Here is a 14,463-nt window from a genome sequence, read left to right on the forward strand (position 1 = left end):
ATCGAGTAAATAATTATACATTTAGTTTTGTTTAATTTTTAAAATAAACTATATAGTTTAGAATTTGTTTCTATTGGTTTAATTGGTTTAAGGTAGTAAAGATTAATCATTGTTAGATAATATTTTTTTTGTTATTTAAAAAAAAAATCTTTATAATTTTAAAAGTTAACATCGATAAATATTTAAATATTTAATATACGGGGGTATAATATTACAATATTAAATTATATCTATTTATTTTATTATATCTATAAATCTAATGGATCATCTATTGTTTAAATCCAATTATTAATAACTTAATAAAAATTTATGGTAGGTCCAAAATTTAAATGATAAGATTAGAGATTAAATGTAACATGATTTTCTAGGAATAAATTCATTAGGTCAATTTTTAAAAAAATCACACATAAATCAAATTCGTGAATTCTGTTTTAATATATAATATATATATATATATATATTTGTATTACTACTCAACACAAAACAGACATATTTATGATTACTAAATTTAATCCGGTTAATTTAGAATGTATTATTAACTTTGCTTCCGACTTTTAATATTTTTACAACATGCAACATTAATTATTTGGAACTATATGATATAGAATTTGATCCACGATTTCAAAAGTTCGTTAATTCAATCATGTCATATATTAAATTTAGATTAACACCTTTAGCATTATAATTTTTATTTTATTTTTCTCGTATAAAATAATTTAACCTTTTTCTTTCAAACGAAATAAATAAAATAAAATATATGCTTATGTGTTATTTAATTGTGAATATTCGGTCTGCTTCTCCATCTTCACTCCTCTTCTCCTTCTGTGAACCTTCTCTCTTTAGCAACAACAAGCACTTTCTCTCTCTAGACACTCACATCCATTCTTTGCTTCACCCTTTTAAAAATCACGAGATCCCCATCTCTTTCACTTTCCCTTCCCATGCCTTTGTTCAGAGTATCCAATCCTCCTTTCATCTCCACTCTTCGCCGTCTCCAGTGACGACGCTAATACCAAGAAACCTCTATAGAGTTCCTCTTCGATCATTCACTTGGTTCGTTTCTTCACCGGTTTAAAAAAATGTCACATTCAGATAAACCGGTTCCTGAATCTAACAACCGTCTCCGTGGTTCATTAACCTCCGACATCAATAAACCGGACTTTCGTGAGCTGGATCTCGGTTCGCCGGTTTCTCCGCTTCGTTCTCAGCCACGTGGACTCACTACAACCACCACCACTACAAGTAGCAGCAGTTCTAGCTCTTCCGGATCTGTAACCGGTCGGATTAGACATGCTCCGGTTACCGGAAGATCCGGTTCGGTTACTGGTAGTCAATCCGGTTCGAGATCGGACTCGGTTACTTCAAACTCACAACAACCACTCTCCTCCTCCTCCTCTGCTACTTCTCCATCTACGGCGGCGGCGAATGTACTTCCCACCGGAAACATTTGTCCCTCCGGTAAGATCCAAATCACCGGAATGACACAAAGCCGTTCGAGAAGCGACGTTCTCGGATCCGGCACGGGAACGTACGGTCACGGAAGCATAATGCGAGGCGGAGGAGGAAGCAGTGTCTCTCCGGCGAAACCCATCTCCACCAGACAAGCACTGAGCTCGCCGGTTACTGTCGGTGGCTCCAGCAGAAGCAGTCCGGTTGCAGTAGGTTCGGATCCAGAGGAAGTGAAGAGAGTAGGCAACGAGATGTACAAGAAAGGTCTGTTCAGTGAGGCTTTAAAGCTGTACGATAAAGCAATAGCTTTATCACCGACAAACGCGGCTTACCGGAGCAACCGTGCCGCCGCATTGACGGGTTTGTCTCGGATCGGTGAAGCTGTGAAGGAGTGTGAAGAAGCTTTGAGATTGGATCCAAACTATGGAAGAGCTCATCACCGTTTGGCTCTTTTGCTTATTAGGTAGTTTCTTGTGTGAAACTCAAAAGCTGTTGCTGCTTTGTCTGAAACTTCATTGTTGTGTCTTGGTCGCAGATTAGGACAGGTTGATAGTGCAAGGAAGCATCTTTGTCTTTTTGGGAAACCATCAGATCCTATGGAGCTGCGGAAGCTTGAAGCAGTTGAGAACCACATGAGCAAATGTGCAGATGCGAGGAAGCTCGGTGATTGGAAAGCTGCTTTGATGGAAGCAGATGCAGCTATTGTTTCTGGAGCTGACTTTTCTTCTCAGGTAAGAACTCTCTACTTAATGTCGGATTAGATAGAATCAGAACCGGAATCAAATGTTGTGTCTTTGACTCTTAAAAATGCAGCTAGGTATGTGTAAAGTAGAAGCACTCTTGAAACTCCACCGCCTTGATGATGCACACTCAAAGCTTCTAGAAGTTCCTAGAGCAGAGCCGTTTCCAGCATCTTGCTCGCAGACTCGGTTCTCTGGTATATCCTGTGAAGCTTATACGTACTTTGTCAAAGCTCACATCGAGATGGCTTTAGGAAGGTTTGAAAACGCAGTGATGGCTGCTGAGAAAGCTAGCAAAATCGATCCACGGAGCAACGAAGTTGCCATGTTGCACAATACTGTTACATTGGTTGCTAGAGCTCGTGTTCGTGGTAACGATCTTTATAAATCGGAAAGATACACGGAAGCTAGCTCAGCTTACGCAGAAGGCCTTAGGCTTGATCCGTGCAACGCTATTTTGTATTGCAACCGAGCAGCTTGTTGGTTTAAGCTTGGAATGTGGGAACGTTCGGTTGAAGATTGTAACCAAGCGCTGCGTTTCCAACCACGTTACACAAAGCCTCTTCTTAGGAGAGCTGCCTGTAATAACAAGGTACATAAGAAGCCGGTTCTTTCGATTAGTTTGGCTTGTAGTTTGTGCTTGAGGTTTTCTCTTTTGAACTGTAGATGGAGAGATGGGCAGCTGCAGTGAGTGATTATGAAGCGTTGAGGAAGGAACTACCTCATGACAAGGAAGTTGCTGAATCTTTATTTCATGCTCAAGTGGCATTGAAGAAATCTCGAGGAGAAGAAGTTTTGAATATGGAGTTTGGTGGTGAAGTTGAGGAAGTTTATAGCCGTGAACAGTTTAAAGCTGCCATGAATCTACCAGGTAAAGAGAGATGACATATGATTGTCTGCTTCTTACATTGATATATTTTCTTGATACCTTGTTATTGAATACAGGAGTTTCGGTTATACATTTCTCGACGGTCTCTGATCATCAATGCAAGCAGTTATCTCCATTTGTGGACTCGCTATGTACTCGTTATCCTTCTATACACTTCCTCACGGTAAAGTTACATTACTCAATAGTATTTTATAATAATTTAACTTAGGAAGCTATTGTCTCTAAACCTATCTTTTTTTGGGTTAGGTGGACATCGATAAATGTCCTTCGATAGGTAATGCAGAGAACGTGAGGGTTGTACCAACAGTGAAGATATACAAAAACGGTACTCGAGTAAAGGAGATTGTCTGTCCAAGCAAAGAAGTATTGGAGTACTCTGTGAGGCACTATAGCGGTTAATACTAGAAAGAATCACTCTTCTAGGACTCCTCATTACCCTTGTGAAACTTCTCCAATAATCCCACTTAACTTCTTAAGAAGATGATTCATAACCAGGGAACCTCATTAGTGTAGTGTGTCAGCTCTTTATGATTTGTTCATTCATTCCCCCCCTCTTTATTGCCCTGTGATCTGTCTCTCTTCCCTTCTTTCCATTCAAATTTCTCTGCATAGGCTCCTTCTTCTAGTTTCACTTGTTTAGGTATTGAGAGATGATGCTACTGGTTGGTTGGAGATTACTTTGTGTACATAAGAGAAGTTTGTACGTGACTGAAGAAAGGGGCTTTACTGAAACAGGCAAAAGAGGACTATTCTGATCCTTCATTTTTTTTTCCTTTTAGAGTTAAAGAAAGTGAACCATCTTGTCATTTTAGTTCTCTTCTTTTTCACAACATTTTCATCAATAAATAACATAATTTTTATTCATTTTCTACTATTGCATTTTATTTTCGTACATTCTAACCAAATTCATGAATAACTCCATCTAAAAATACTACAATTTTGTATATAATCTCACTTTTGTAATTAAATAGTATATTTGACTGTTATTATTAACTTTCTATTAAAGAAAGGGAGAAATGTGATTGATATAAAAGTTGGGTTTGTTATAATACTTTAGTCGTTACTGTACAGAAAAAGGAGAAACGGATTAATTAGAGACTGATTTTGTTTGTGCCACAAGCGACTGTTGTTAATTATGTAAGTTGCCACTCTTTAAGGGATTGAGAAGCAGAGAAAATCTAATAACTTATAGCAAAATGAAAATAATTATTAACATAACGCTCATAAATAAAGATAATTTTTTTTTTTTTGACAATTCTCTCGAATAACTATTTTTAAGTTTTTGTCACAAAAATAACTTTCAAAAATAGAATGATCAAAATAGTTTTTTTTTTCAATTTTTTTTTTTTTTTTAATTTGAAATTTATCTCCAAAACTTTACCTATTAACTCTAAATCATAAATCTATATTAGTTAATCTTAAAGGTATGAATGCATATTTAAATTTTAATAAAATCTATTCCGATCATTTTTTTTTTTGAATACTATTTTTGTAAAAATAAACTAAAAGAATTTATCAAATGAAGTTTTCTCTTTTTTTTTGAACAACTGAAAATGAAGAAAAGTTATGAACTTTGCGGTCGTTTGGCCGGTGCTATACTGCCCCGGTTGTAGTCGGTGCCCTGTACTCGTGGTCTATTGACACCTATTTATTCGTTGAATTTTATACTAGTATTTTTCCTTTTGTCGATAATCATTTTCTTTGGCCTTCTTCAACTTTTAGCAAAAATATTTCTGAATATCTTTTTCTTCCTTTAAAATCAGTTGAGAGGCGCGTGACTGTCAGCCAACGACTTTTTCGAGTGTGAACTTTTTGACCTATGAGAGTTAAACTAAAAATGTACTCTTATTACGCATAAAAGTACGTCTTAGTAAAAAACAGGTATACCGTACATGTACGCTATAAATTCCCGGCAATAAATACAGCCGTTGGGGCGTTACCGAATCGAAAAATGCAAGGCGTGTCTATAGAGTATAGACGAGACCTAAACACCGTGTCGTTTTCTTTGCACCACTTTCTTTTTCAACGGCCTCTTTTCAGCAAACATGTCTGCCGTTTTCGGGACCACATACGGCACTCAGTCGACATGTGTGAAAGTTTTTTTTTTGGTAAGAGTCGACATGTGTGAACAGTGCCGTCCCAATATATTTTGTGGCTTAAAGCATAATTATAAATAGTGGCCTATGCTATTTAATGATATTTTTATCAACATATTATATACAATATTTTATTTTTAAGAGAAACATATTTTTGTTTAGTCCTGCATAAAAAGTTTAGATGAATAGTAGACTATTAATTGATACTGTACCTATAATGTTTAGTGTTTTTAACAAATAATAAATAACATTTTAGTAGTTTCTTGAACCATTTTTTTTGGTTAAAAGGTTTTAGAGAAAAATATTTTTGAACCATTATATTCTAACATTAGTTCTTTCTCACTTACACCTTCAATCACATTACATTCTTCTTTACTTTCTATAATTTCATATGCAATGATTGATGGAGATTAGAAAACTCCCAATGATAACAAATGGTTATAAATAGCAAAGATAATAGAAACAAAAGAAATAACAAATCAATTGTCCAAAACAAAAGATAAATACAATGTGAACATAATATAAAAACAGAGACATTTAATAGTTTAAGAAAAATCACAATACAGAAAAAAAAAATACTTAAACTAAGAAGTCAAAAACAATATTTTTAACCACTCAGCTATATTAATATTTTGAAAATGTGGCCTCAAAAATTATATTTTTTTTTGTGGCCTGAAGCTCTTGCTTCATCAGCCCTATGGCAGGCACGGGCCTGTGTGTGAAAGTTGAGTAGACGACAAAGGACAAAGAACCGTAATCGAAACAATTAAAAAAAAAAAAAAAACAGTCAAACCGAACCAAACAAAAGCACTACGAGGCAAAACTAAACCAAAATGGTTTATTATTTATTATTTGAATCAAGCCGAACCAAAATCAAACCGCTTGGTAAGAGAAACAAACAAGAAGATTCTCTCCCGCTCTGTTTTGTTGCATCCGAGAAAAACAGAGCATGTGTTCATGATCTCGTAAGAGTTATTAGTACACAAAGATCGACACTTTGACGGTGGATTACATAAAACAAATCAAGAAATCCAACCGCAATTTTTTTTCATTTTCCAATTATTAGAGGGAATATTAAAAGGAGAGTGGAGACTCATCTCTGTTTTTACTCAACCGGTGTTCTGTAGACCAGCAGCGACACCCTTCATGGTCAAGATGAGTGTATCTTCGAGTCCAGGCGCGTACTCGCTAGTCGGGTTAAGCTCGATGAGTTCTTTGCTCGATTCCGCAATCTCCTTAGAGATGTGAGGACGTAGCGTCACATTGTAACTCGGGTCACGGATCCTCTTCAGCGTGTAAGCTTGACAGACATTGAGAGTTGTGATGTAAGAGTTACGAAGTCTCAGTCTCTGTTTCAGGTAAGGATCATCTTCAAGAAGATCCTTGTGTCCAGCCGTCTGCAAAACAGAGAACAGCATTCACAACAAAGAAAACAATAACATAGAAATCAAGAAAGCTCTGTTTTTATTTAAACCTGGAGGACGAGTTTCTTGGTTTCTTCGAAGTTGGCTCTGAGTTTGTCACCAAACGGCCATAGCTCTTCAGAAACAAGAAGCTTATCGTATAAAGCAGCGATACCTGGATCTCCCTTAGCGAACACCATTTCGATTAAATCAATGGTGACTCTAAAGAAAGGCCAATGCTTGTACATATCCTGAAGCATGTGGAGGTTCTTGACGTCTTTCTCAACCACGTGCTTAATCGCTGCTCCGAATCCAAGCCATACAGGGAGATGGAATCTCGTTTGAGTCCAAGCAAAGATCCACGGAATCGCACGGAGAGATTCTATGCCGCCACTTGGTTTCCTCTTCGAAGGTCTGCTTCCTATGTTCATACGACCATACTCTAGCTCCGGTGTAGCCTGCACAGGTTTCATAAGATTCTTGTGATTTTTAAGATTATGTCCCAAAGTAAGTCTAATTTATTCCTCTCAGTTCCTAAAATATAAATGTTTTAAAATACAAAATTTATTTTTTAAAGATGCATATTTTTAAGTTGTCTATGCAATTTTATTAGTTAATAATGGAGATTTGAAAATTTCCAAAAAATTATTATCTTTAAAAATACTATTATTTTATAATTATGAAGAATTGGTAAATATAGAAAATAATACATTTATTATCAAAATTTATTATGTTTTTTGTAAAAAAAAAAAAAAACAAACATATAAGATTACATTGAAAAGTGAGTTTGAGTTTTAAGATAATGTCGGAAAGTGAGTTTGAGTTTCAAGGTTATGTCGGAAAGTGAGTTTCAAGATTCTGAGTTGAGTATGCAATACTCTTACCAGGCGGAAGTACTCAACAAAGCGAGGTTCTTGGAACACAACAGACCGATACTCTTCGGTCGCAACAACCGCCATTTCATCGAGCAGTGTGCGCCATTCCGGTTTAGGAGAAACCGGAGGATGCATCCCATGCTCGAGTGTTGCAGAGGTGAAACGCTGAAGCGTTCTAAAGCATAGATGTTCCTCTCCGAACGATTGCTCGATGACTTCACCTTGCACCGTGACACGCAAGGAACCGTTAATAGTATCCGGTGGCTGAGACAATATAGCAAGATGTGTCGGTCCGCCTCCTCTTCCGACCGTGCCACCACGACCGTGAAACATCGTTAGCTTCACACCGTACTCTTTAGCGACCTTCACAAGCTCTTCTTGAGCTTTGTATAACTGCCAAGCAGCGGACAAACGACCAGCGTCTTTGCCTGAATCGGAGTAACCGATCATAACCTCTTGCTTACCGTTGATCCGGTTCTTGTACCAGTCAACAGAAAAGAGCCTAGCAACCGCTGCCGGAGCTGCTTCTAGATCAGCTAGCTTCTCGAAAAGCGGAACAACTCTCAAAGGCCGTTTGACGTGGCACTCACGCTGTAAAAGCTCAACCGCTAGTACATCAGAAGGAGATGTTGCCATGGAGATAATGTAAGCACCAAAGCTGTCTGAAGGTAGCTCGGCTATGACATGAAACGTGTCGAGAACGTCAGCGATCTCTTCGGTTTTAGGAAGGTCAGAACCGAAAAGAGGACGTTTGCCACTTAGCTCAGACAAAAGCCATTCTTGGCGGCGCTCTTCAGACCACTCTCTATATGATCCGATGTCTAAATGGTTGGTGATAGCATCCAATACATCAGTGTGGCGGTCAGATTCTTGCCTTATGTCAAGCCTAACAAGAGAGAGTCCAAAGGTTGAGACTTGCCTCAAGAAATCAAGAAGGCTTCCATCAGCTATTGGACGGTCACCACATGAACATAGTGATCGGTAACAAAGCTCAAGTGGCTCCAAGAACTACAGCAAAAAAAATTGGTTTAGTAACAAATCAAAACTGGGAACTAAAGGGGTCTAAATTGCAATAAAATTACCTCTTCCAAGTTGTTGAAAGTAGCTTCTTCAGGGACATCAGAGGTTCCATTACTGAGCAATTGACGAGCACGTTCACGTGTGTGGTAGAGTTTGTCCCTTACATCACCAAGAATCACACGGTATGGCTCAGTTGGAGGGATTGACTTCCAGAACTCTGACAATGAATGAACGGTTCCGAATTAAAGATTAGACATAAAAAATACTCCAAAGATAGGTTCTGTATCGTACCTATGTAATGCTTTGCAGCGTCTTTCCTCCTGTTTACGTGAAGTTCATCGGCTCGCACACGCAGCTCGTCATTACAACGCCACATGGACAACTTACCAAAGAAACATGAAAAAATGAATCAGGGCGTTTATATATTATTTTGTTTACCAATTTCCAATAATTTTAGACTTCAATACATACAATTAATTTTTTTTAAATTGCAATTAATCATTTTAATTAACTAATAAAAATACCTAAAGATATTGAACATAGTATATTTTTTAAGAACAGAGAATATTAGTCTAAACCATAAAGAGAAACCGAAAGCAAACCTCAAACATAAGATCTTCGATTTGGTTGAAGTACATAGTAGCAGCCATCATTCTCGCTAGCAAACACACATCTCTAGTGACTTCAGGTGTAACCCTTGGATTACCTACAAATATTGTGACTAGAGTAAACACAATGACAGAGCTAAGAAGCTAATAGAGAAGAGGTTCTTACAGAAACGTACCGTCACGGTCACCACCCATCCAAGAAGAGAATTGAATCAGTGGAGCATTATATGGAACACGTTCTTCGATCCCAATGTTCTTGAGAGCAGTGTCTACACGGCGAAGAAACTTAGGAACACCTTTCCAGATAGTTTCATGGAAGTAACTCATCCCAGCTCTCATCTCATCTTGAGGCGTTGGTGGTGTTCTCTTGATTTCATCTGTTCTGAATGCAGCTTGAATCTTAACCAAAAGAAACCAAACTTATGCATTACACCCTGAGGATTGATTTGTAAAACCTCAAGTAAGTCAATAGTGAAGAAGGCTTTTACCTCTCTCTGTAGAGCCTCGTCGAGCTCTTGCTTGTCATCAGGAGTAATATCCTTAGCATAGAGCTGAGCCAGACAGTCTCTTATCCTCCCATGTTTCTGAAGCAGTGATCTTCTCACAGACTGAGTAGGATGAGCAGTCAGAACCAAATCAACAGTCTGGCTCTTGAGAGCATCAAAGATCTCTTCAGGAGACTTGTTGAGATCACCAACAAGCTTCTTGAAAGTCTCTTCGAGGTCAGACTCAGTGGTAGCAGAGCTCTCATCAACGAAATCACCTTTCTTGAGCTTCTTGATCCTACGGCGATAAGCGATCTGCACTTCCTCAGCGAGATTGGCTAAGTTAAGCATGTGAGAGAAGGCTTTAGCGATGACGATGGAGTCTCCTGGATCTAAACTGGTTAGAACACTCCCTAGCTCCTCTAGCTTCTTGGGCTCATGCTTCCCTTCGTACTCTGCAGAGTGCTCATAAAGCTCTTGAACCTATAGGAAACCAAAGTTTATAAAGTCAAAAACCTTTATTCAAAACAACATGATCAAATCCAGAAAGGTAGAGAGAACGTACAGTTTCTCGAAGATCCTCGCCGTGCAAGTCTTGGAGAATATCGAGGAACCGATCTAGAAGCAGAGCATCGTACTCAACGAGTTTGTCGTCTTCGCTGACTTTGCCGGGAACCAGTTGACGAAGATGAACATCCATTGATGCCATCTTCTCTAGCTTCCCATGAGGCATGTCTTCCTACTTCCTTCTTAAAGGAAACAACAAACAGAAAGCGAAATCAAATCCAAAAGATCTGCACACTCACATGACTGTGATTTCGCCGATGAAATCGGGAATTCGATGGGACAGAGAAAATATAAAAAAGCAAACTTTAGGTCATTTGAGCCTGACCCAGATGAGAAAGATTCAGACACTAACCAGTTTAGAGCAAAAGAACCAGTTGTGGAGGGATCAGATACAGAGAGAGGGAGAGAGAGAGGTAAAGACACTACAAGGCTTTACGTGTCTATATATAGAGGGGGATAGATTCTCTGTGATTGCTGGTTTTTATTTTATTTTATTTTTCCTTATAATTAAATATTCATTGAATAGTTTCTAAATAATCAGTGACGTCAAAAACTGAGACTTGCACAATTACATTTTTAGGAAAACAAATGACTCTGGACAATTTTTTTTTTGTCAACGACTCTGATCAACTATTACAGTTTCTCTCTCTTGTATTTTTACCTGGGCTCAGAAAAATTTACTCTTTTGACTAAACATATGTCCAAATAATAATGAGTTGATTTTATTTTGAGAAGAACATGTGTCATGGCATGGAGATTGATGAATCTTTGAACTCTGAACCTAACTTTTAACTAGTTGACTACTATTTTATTTATTTTTGATTTAAGTGTGTAACCGACCATCTACAAAAATTCTTCTTTTTTTTTTTCTTCTCGAGGGTTTACTTTTACATTTTCTTAAAAAATTCGCTAGACGCAACTTGTGCGGTGCACTTAGACCTAGCAAGTTAACTAAAAATCAAAAAAATATCGGAGAGTATTCAGAGAGCTTTTAAAAAGATTTTATCATATTTATTGTTATATATATTATGTTTCGTAAATAAAATCAAGTTATATTAGTTGTCTAGTGGTTAAATTCTAAACATCATGGGTTCGAATAATAAATATACATTTCAAGTGTTTTGTGTTTTTTATTAATGAAAGGCAACAGAGTAATTTACACATTCTCTTCTTCATCAACTATTTTCGCATGCAACCCTAATTTTTATGGTCGTCTTGACTTTTTTTCAACAAAATTCATCATTTTTTTGGTGATTTGGTTAGTTATAACTTAAAGTCTTTATCAATAGCAACAATATATGATGGTTTTAGAGTTCAATTAACGATTTTGAACCAAATAACCCACACAAGAATTTCTCCGTGTTTCTGGCCGAGTAAGATGAAATCGCGGCGGTGTATCACCGTGTAACGTTTAACCGTCATTTAATCGTTAATCTGGGTGCGTTTTTGAACATGGATTTTACATTAAACTTAGAGGGAGGTATTCCAAATTAATTTTATATTCAATGATTTCTATTCAATGATGTATTTCATGTTTTTAATTATGTATGTTATTAGATTTGTAATCGTTCTTCTTGATTATTTAAAAGGCTAGTATTATTTTATTTATTAGTTTCTTGACTCCATTATTAGGGTGAAATTGAATGCATTTTTGTGGAATATTTTTTTATGAATGTTTAATTCTTTTGTATTCCATAAAATGTCCACGAGTAAAAAAAAAAGATTATTGATATCAGTCTATATTTTTCATGTCATTTAACAAAAAACATTTATCTGAAAATTTATTCCACATCAAAGGATTTTGGAACAAATATAATGACAATTCCATTAAATTCCAATAATTATCTTTTTTTTTTTTTTTTTTTTGTAACTGAATTCCAATAATTATCATTCCTTTCATTTGAAAAAAGAACTGCAGTGAAACAATTGTAACAAGTGAAAAGTTAAAGTTTCTTAATGATCATTTGATAGATAAAGAACACGTACTTCAGTTAGTTTTGTGAATGGCCTGCAGTTCGTTCACAATAGCCGATAGTGGACGAACTGTTTTACTGCATCATGTTTTTTTTTAATATACACTTTATTAATCTAGCTGAAAACCAGGATTTTAATCCTATTACAAATCGACTGGTACAAAATAATTCAAATTATTAACCATTTTTTTAATTAGTTTCGTTTAACCCAACATTCCAACACATCCGGATTCAGTTTCAGTGAGAACCAAGAGCTGTTCTCACCCTTTGGCGAATGTCCCAGAAAATATGAGATCCAGCTCATTGTCTCGAATGCCGAAACTTCCTAATTCCTAAATCACTCAATAAACTTGTCTAAACTCGTAATCATCCCGGCCATTGAAGCTCCACACAAATGATGTTTATTTCTAAACATTATACAAATTATACTTTAAAATTAATAAACGTTTACAACAAAATATATTTCTAGGCTAGATCGAGCGTTGAAAATCACCTAATATTAATAAGCAGATTTACAAAAGAAAATATAGTTTCGTATGTGTTAAAAAATAGTTTCATATATTCGTTTCATATAATCATTTGGCAGAAAACTAAAACCCATAGTCAACGATAAATTGATAAATTAAACATATATAAATAACTGAATCGTAAACTCCTGCATGGTGAACGAAAAATAGCATTATATAAAATACACTAGAGGATTATATGATGCTAAGCAGATCATTCCATTTTCCATGCTATTAATCTTATAATATTGTTATTTGGTAAAGTGGCAAAGTCATACATGTGATGTGATGTCACATTATGATTCATATTTTAGACTCCAATAATTCAAAAAAAAAAATTGTATCTTTCTGCGCTTTGTACCAATGGAATATTCGGATATGTGGTCTGTGGCAAAGTCACATAGATCAGTGGTTCTCTCGTTAACTCGGTTGGAATATTCGATAATATTATTTCACCGAGTTAGTCGCACAGTTTTATTTCTTTCTTGATCAGGATGGATCTCTTGATATGCTTTGAATCTGGATGTTACATTTAGGCGATGGATGTTACATTTAGGCGATGGATGTTACATCACGTACATCATACCGACTCGGTTGCATCAAGAGCGTTGTATCAAGTTATTATGGATGTTACATCTGATCGTGGACTTAGGCCCATGAGTCCGCTTAGTCTAGGGTTTTAGATGCGAGATGTTACTATATATATCTTGTATTCGAAGTAACCCTGAACTTGCACTCTGTAAACTCAATATCGCTTCCAATAATAAGATCTCTCTTTGCCCGTGGACGTAGCCAAGTTGGTGAACCACGTTAAATCTCTGTGTCGTTGTTACATCGTTTTTATTCATCTGTTTCCGCATCGGTTTCTTCTCACAATTACAACAAACTGGTATCAGAGCTTCGGGTTGTGATCTAGTGAGAAGATGTCTGGAATAAGAGCGAAGATCGACAAGTTTGATGGGAGAAATAGCTTCAGTCTTTGGCAGATTAAGATGCAGGTGTTGTTGAAGCAACAAGGCATCTGGGGACCATTGTCAGGGAAGAAATATGAAGCAGCTGATTTGGAGACTCTAGAAGAGAAGGCGTTCTCAACAATTTTGTTGTGTCTAGCAGACGAGATCATCATCGAAGTGTCAGATGAAAAAACTACTGCTAGTTTGTGGCAGAAGTTGGAGAGCTTGTACATGACAAAATCTCTAACGAACAAGCTACTTCTGAAGCAACGCCTCTTTGCCTTGCGTATGCAAGAAGGTATTGAGCTTCACGACCATCTTGACAAGTTAAATTCGATATTACTCGAGCTGCGTGACATCGATGTTAAGGTGGAGGATGAAGACGCTGCTCTAATCCTGTTGGTATCTTTGCCGAACTCTTTCGAGAACTTCGTGCAATCGTTCAATGTTGGCAAAGATACAATGAGACTGGAAGAAATTAGGTCGGCGCTTCACAGTCGGAAATTACGCAATAAGGCATCCAGCTCAGGGACAAACAATCAAGCTTCAGGATTGTTTGTCAGTGGTGTGAAGGGACATGAGAACAAAAGGAAGTCGAAAGACAGAAAATCGTTTCCATGAGGTCTTAAGCCAACTGATACTTGCAACTATTGCAAAGAGAAGGGACATTGGAAGTCAGACTGTCCCAAGAAGAAGAAGGAGCAGCAGTCTGGATCTGCTGCAGTAGCTAAGGATGAAGCCAAGTATGATAGTGACATCGCTCTTGTTGTGCACGGACACACACACTCTTCTGATGTGTGGGTTCTGGATACATGAGCATCCTACCATATGACACCGAGGAGAGAGTGGTTTTCGAAGTACACAGAGGTACTTGACGGCAAGATTAAGATGGCAAACGA

The 14,463-nt window shown here is 37.0% G+C and overlaps 2 protein-coding genes across 3 annotated transcripts; one reads left to right on the forward strand and one right to left on the reverse strand.

Moving 5' to 3' along the window:
• The first annotated feature begins 784 nt into the window (after positions 1-784).
• LOC106347260 (TPR repeat-containing thioredoxin TTL1) lies at positions 785-3,942 on the forward strand. Its single transcript, XM_013786776.2, has 6 exons — positions 785-1,912; positions 1,985-2,180; positions 2,263-2,781; positions 2,856-3,060; positions 3,135-3,241; positions 3,325-3,942. Exons 1-6 carry the CDS (start codon positions 1,080-1,082, stop codon positions 3,475-3,477), a joined length of 2,013 nt encoding a protein of 670 aa, XP_013642230.2. The 5' UTR covers positions 785-1,079; the 3' UTR covers positions 3,478-3,942.
• Positions 3,943-5,998: 2,056 nt separating this feature from the next.
• Positions 5,999-10,615, reverse strand: LOC106347257 (phosphoenolpyruvate carboxylase 1-like). 2 transcript variants are annotated; one of them, XM_048760693.1, is made up of 10 exons: positions 10,485-10,615; positions 10,131-10,311; positions 9,569-10,048; positions 9,257-9,479; positions 9,075-9,178; positions 8,764-8,854; positions 8,535-8,689; positions 7,462-8,460; positions 6,649-7,035; positions 5,999-6,571 (listed from the first exon to the last, which is right to left on the reverse strand). In XM_048760693.1, exons 2-10 carry the CDS (start codon positions 10,296-10,298, stop codon positions 6,284-6,286), a joined length of 2,895 nt encoding a protein of 964 aa, XP_048616650.1. In that variant the 5' UTR covers positions 10,299-10,311; positions 10,485-10,615; the 3' UTR covers positions 5,999-6,283. The 2 variants fall into 2 exon arrangements, with proteins under 2 accessions (XP_048616650.1, XP_048616649.1); XM_048760692.1 differs by having other exon boundaries at positions 10,131-10,314; positions 10,485-10,545.
• Positions 10,616-14,463: the final 3,848 nt, after the last annotated feature.

Source organism: Brassica napus, chromosome C6 (genome assembly GCF_020379485.1).
Source record: "Brassica napus cultivar Da-Ae chromosome C6, Da-Ae, whole genome shotgun sequence".
Classification (NCBI taxonomy): Eukaryota; Viridiplantae; Streptophyta; class Magnoliopsida; order Brassicales; family Brassicaceae; genus Brassica; species Brassica napus.

Excerpts from the sequence above, each read along its gene's own strand:
- LOC106347260 (XM_013786776.2), top strand. The coding sequence starts at position 1,080 with ATGTCACATTCAGATAAACCGGTTCCTGAATCTAACAACCGTCTCCGT. Across the intron at positions 1,913-1,984 it reads TTGGCTCTTTTGCTTATTAG|ATTAGGACAGGTTGATAGTG; the intron begins GTAGTTTCTTGT and ends TCTTGGTCGCAG. Across the intron at positions 3,061-3,134 it reads AGCTGCCATGAATCTACCAG|GAGTTTCGGTTATACATTTC; the intron begins GTAAAGAGAGAT and ends TATTGAATACAG.
- LOC106347257 (XM_048760693.1), bottom strand. The coding sequence starts at position 10,298 with ATGCCTCATGGGAAGCTAGAGAAGATGGCATCAATGGATGTTCATCTT. Across the intron at positions 9,480-9,568 it reads ACGAGGCTCTACAGAGAGAG|ATTCAAGCTGCATTCAGAAC; the intron begins GTAAAAGCCTTC and ends CTTTTGGTTAAG. Across the intron at positions 8,855-9,074 it reads TCGAAGATCTTATGTTTGAG|TTGTCCATGTGGCGTTGTAA; the intron begins GTTTGCTTTCGG and ends TTCTTTGGTAAG.